The sequence below is a fragment of the Trachemys scripta genome, chromosome 12 (assembly GCF_013100865.1).
Source record: "Trachemys scripta elegans isolate TJP31775 chromosome 12, CAS_Tse_1.0, whole genome shotgun sequence".
NCBI lineage: Eukaryota > Metazoa > Chordata > Testudines > Emydidae > Trachemys > Trachemys scripta.
In genome coordinates, this window is record NC_048309.1 from 39,685,865 (window position 1) to 39,688,946 (window position 3,082).

Below are 3,082 nucleotides of genomic sequence, written 5' to 3' on the forward strand. Positions count from 1 at the left end.
TTAGTTTAACCTGTATAGGTAGAAATAGAACTACAAACATTGTCTCAAAGAATTAACTCTAATTCTCTGTAAAAGCAAAGATTGAATTTTTACCAGTCACATGAGAAACACAAATATACAGCATCTGTGCCTGAGGGAGAAATTTATAACGTATAATATAATATCCATAATTCCTAATCTGGAACATTCAATAATAACAACATCATGACATTTAGAAAATTATTTATGCTATATAAACTATTCCTCATTTGAAAGGGGTTTTTTCTTCCCGATAAGATTTTGATTTCCCTGATCTTTTGTCCGTCTTTGAAATTATTAATAGAACATGTTTATCAAAAATTGTCAGGCTCAGATCCTTAGCTGCTGCAAGATGTTCAGGGAGTGACATCAAATCGCATTAGCTAGGGATCTGGCCTACAACTCCTATGGAGATATGCTGATTTACACCACCCGGGGATCTGGCTCATTGACTACAATGGGATTTTGGACATTTACACTGGCTAGTGATCTGGCTTTCTGAGCCCAGTGCAGCTAGGTTGATTTACTCAAACTGAGGTCCTGGTCTATTGTTTCCAATGGAGTTCTACTGATTTACACCAACTGGCCCTGTAGACTTCATTAAGGATTCTGACCCTTGGTCTGTGATTTATTTCTGAACACAATTTCATTCAAAAATATAAATCATGCCTCTCTTTTCCTCCCTGGTAACAGCATTCTCCTAATCAGTTTCCTGATGGACTTTTTCATCTCGGCATTTCTCAACGTGTAGATCATTGGATTCAGCATTGAGGTGATTAGAGTGTACAGGACTGAGACTAACTTGTCCATGGGGAATTTCCTGAAGGGCCGAGCATAGATGAAGATGCCAGGAATGAATATTAAGCTCGCAACTGTGATCTGTGTTCCACAGGTGGCCAAAGACTTGTGCTTCCCCTCCGTGACATGTGTCCTTATCTTGACTAAGATGACGGTGTATGAAGTGAGTAGAAAGATGAAGACTATTATGAGAAGCAGCCCATCGTTGAAGACCATCAATAGTTCAATCAAGTAGGTGTCAGTGCAGGCCAGTTTGATGATTTGTGGAACATCACAGTAGAAATTGTCTAGGACATTAGGTCCACAGAACGGTAACTGGAGAATCAGTTCAATCTGTACAAAAGAGTGAGCAAATCCACCCAGCCATGCCAGTGACCCCAACCCCACACATACACCTCGGTTCATGATAGTCAAGTATTGCAGTGGTTTATAGATGGCCATGTACCGATCGACTGCCATCATCACAAGACAAAACGTCATTGCAGCACCGATGAAATGGAAGAAGAACATCTGGAGGAGGCACTCATTGAACGAGATGATATTGCGCTGAAAGAGGAGACCTGACAGCAGTTTGGGTGCATTGACTGAGGAGTCGCTGACATCTAGGAAAGCCAAGTTGGCCAGCAGGAAGTACATCGGAGTGTGCAGCTGGTGGTCGGTGATCACGGCAACAATGATGGTGAAGTTTCCCACCCACGTTGTCATGTAGACTATGAAGAAGACCACAAAGAGAAAATACTGTAGCTTACGATTCTGAGTGAGGCCTACGAGAACAAATTCTGTCATTGTGGTGTTGAAATTCTGCTGTTCCATTTTGTGTCCTTAAAATATATCTGCAAATTGAACAGAAATAATTTACTACTAATAATAATGTTTTTATAATCTTCCCCTTAAAGTTATGCATATGACATTTATTTTAAACCCACATCAACAAACCAAGGTGGTTTGGGAATTTTCTTATATTTCTAAATTAAACATTATTTAATCCCCACTTTGGGAATGCTGATACAGCAGATGATTGTCATTCCACAAATACCAATCTTCAGTCCTGGGGTACTTGCAATAAGGGGGTGACCTGCCCACCAATGAAGTCCTCTGGTAACCATTGTGTTCATTCATATTCCTGCAGCCCTAGACCTCCCTGATTTTCTTTTTCAGGATCCATGTTTGGGATCTTCAGTCTGTTTTCCCCTCTTCTTTTCTTTTTTTATATTTCACATTACCCCATTTTTTCCTACCATACAATTGGGGATAAGAATATGAAAAAAGTATGAGAAAACCACAGCACACTTACATGGATGTGTGGGGATGTATCACTTGATGATTACCTGTTCTGTTCGTTCACTCTGAGGCACTTGGCATTGGCCACTGTCATGATACTAGGGTAGATGGACCTTTGGTCTGACTCAGTATGGCCGTTCTTATGTTCTTACATTTTACCATTTGAAATGCAAGAAATGAAAATAGTGGCTCCCAATTAAATGAAAAATTCCATTTTATTTTGACATATTCTAAAGAAAATTTGAGAACATCCATCCCCAAAAGTGATTTTTCCAATCAAAAATGTTGATCCTTCTTTTTGAGAGTGACTTATTTTTTCAGATGTACATCAACCAGCTCTGAAAATCTCTCACATAGAGGACAACACCATGTCACGCCAAGCATGAGCAGCAGGGGAGGATGGCTTTGAGAGCAAACCACTGCTTTGGACTGTGGGAAGCAGCATTCAGTCTCTGTCATGCCATAGTCAATCGCTGTGCCCTTGGACACATCCCATCCCCTCCTGCTCTGGGATTTTCCAAGGGGAATAAGGATACTAGGGGACCAGTTCTCATTGATCTTCGTAGAGAATTAGTTTCCTGATCCCTTAGGGTCCTTTGAAAATCACAGCCTCAGTTCTCCCTTTCTACAATAATGCTGCAAGTTCCCATCTCTTTGCCAGAGAGCCGGGAGGTTAAATATTCTAATGACTGTGAGCACTCAGGTACAGTATTGATGATGCCAATTGCTTGGAAGCAATGAAAATCAGAGGATGGGTGGGTGTAACTGTGGCACTATTCAGAATTATCTGAGTTGTCCAAGGTGAATCACTGCCACCTGCTTCCAGCATGTGAGTGCCTCATCTGTGCCCAGTAGGGGAAACCCTCCCCAACCACCAACTGCTGGCATCACAAGCTCTCTGCTTTGAACTCCACAGGCCCCACTCTGTCCCAATGCAGGCTAGCAATTTACACAGCCCACTTTGTCACAGTTGAGTGCCCAGTCA

General features: G+C 41.6%; 1 protein-coding gene across 1 annotated transcript; it reads right to left on the reverse strand.

The window, feature by feature from the left end:
- Positions 1-681: 681 nt before the first annotated feature.
- On the reverse strand, positions 682-1,629 carry LOC117885455 (olfactory receptor 4D9-like). The gene has a single exon (XM_034786759.1). It carries the CDS (start codon positions 1,627-1,629, stop codon positions 682-684), a length of 948 nt encoding a protein of 315 aa, XP_034642650.1.
- Between the last annotated feature and the right edge of the window lie 1,453 nt (positions 1,630-3,082).

Bases quoted from the DNA above. Each gene is read 5' to 3' on its own strand.
- LOC117885455 (XM_034786759.1), bottom strand. From the start codon at position 1,629: ATGGAACAGCAGAATTTCAACACCACAATGACAGAATTTGTTCTCGTA.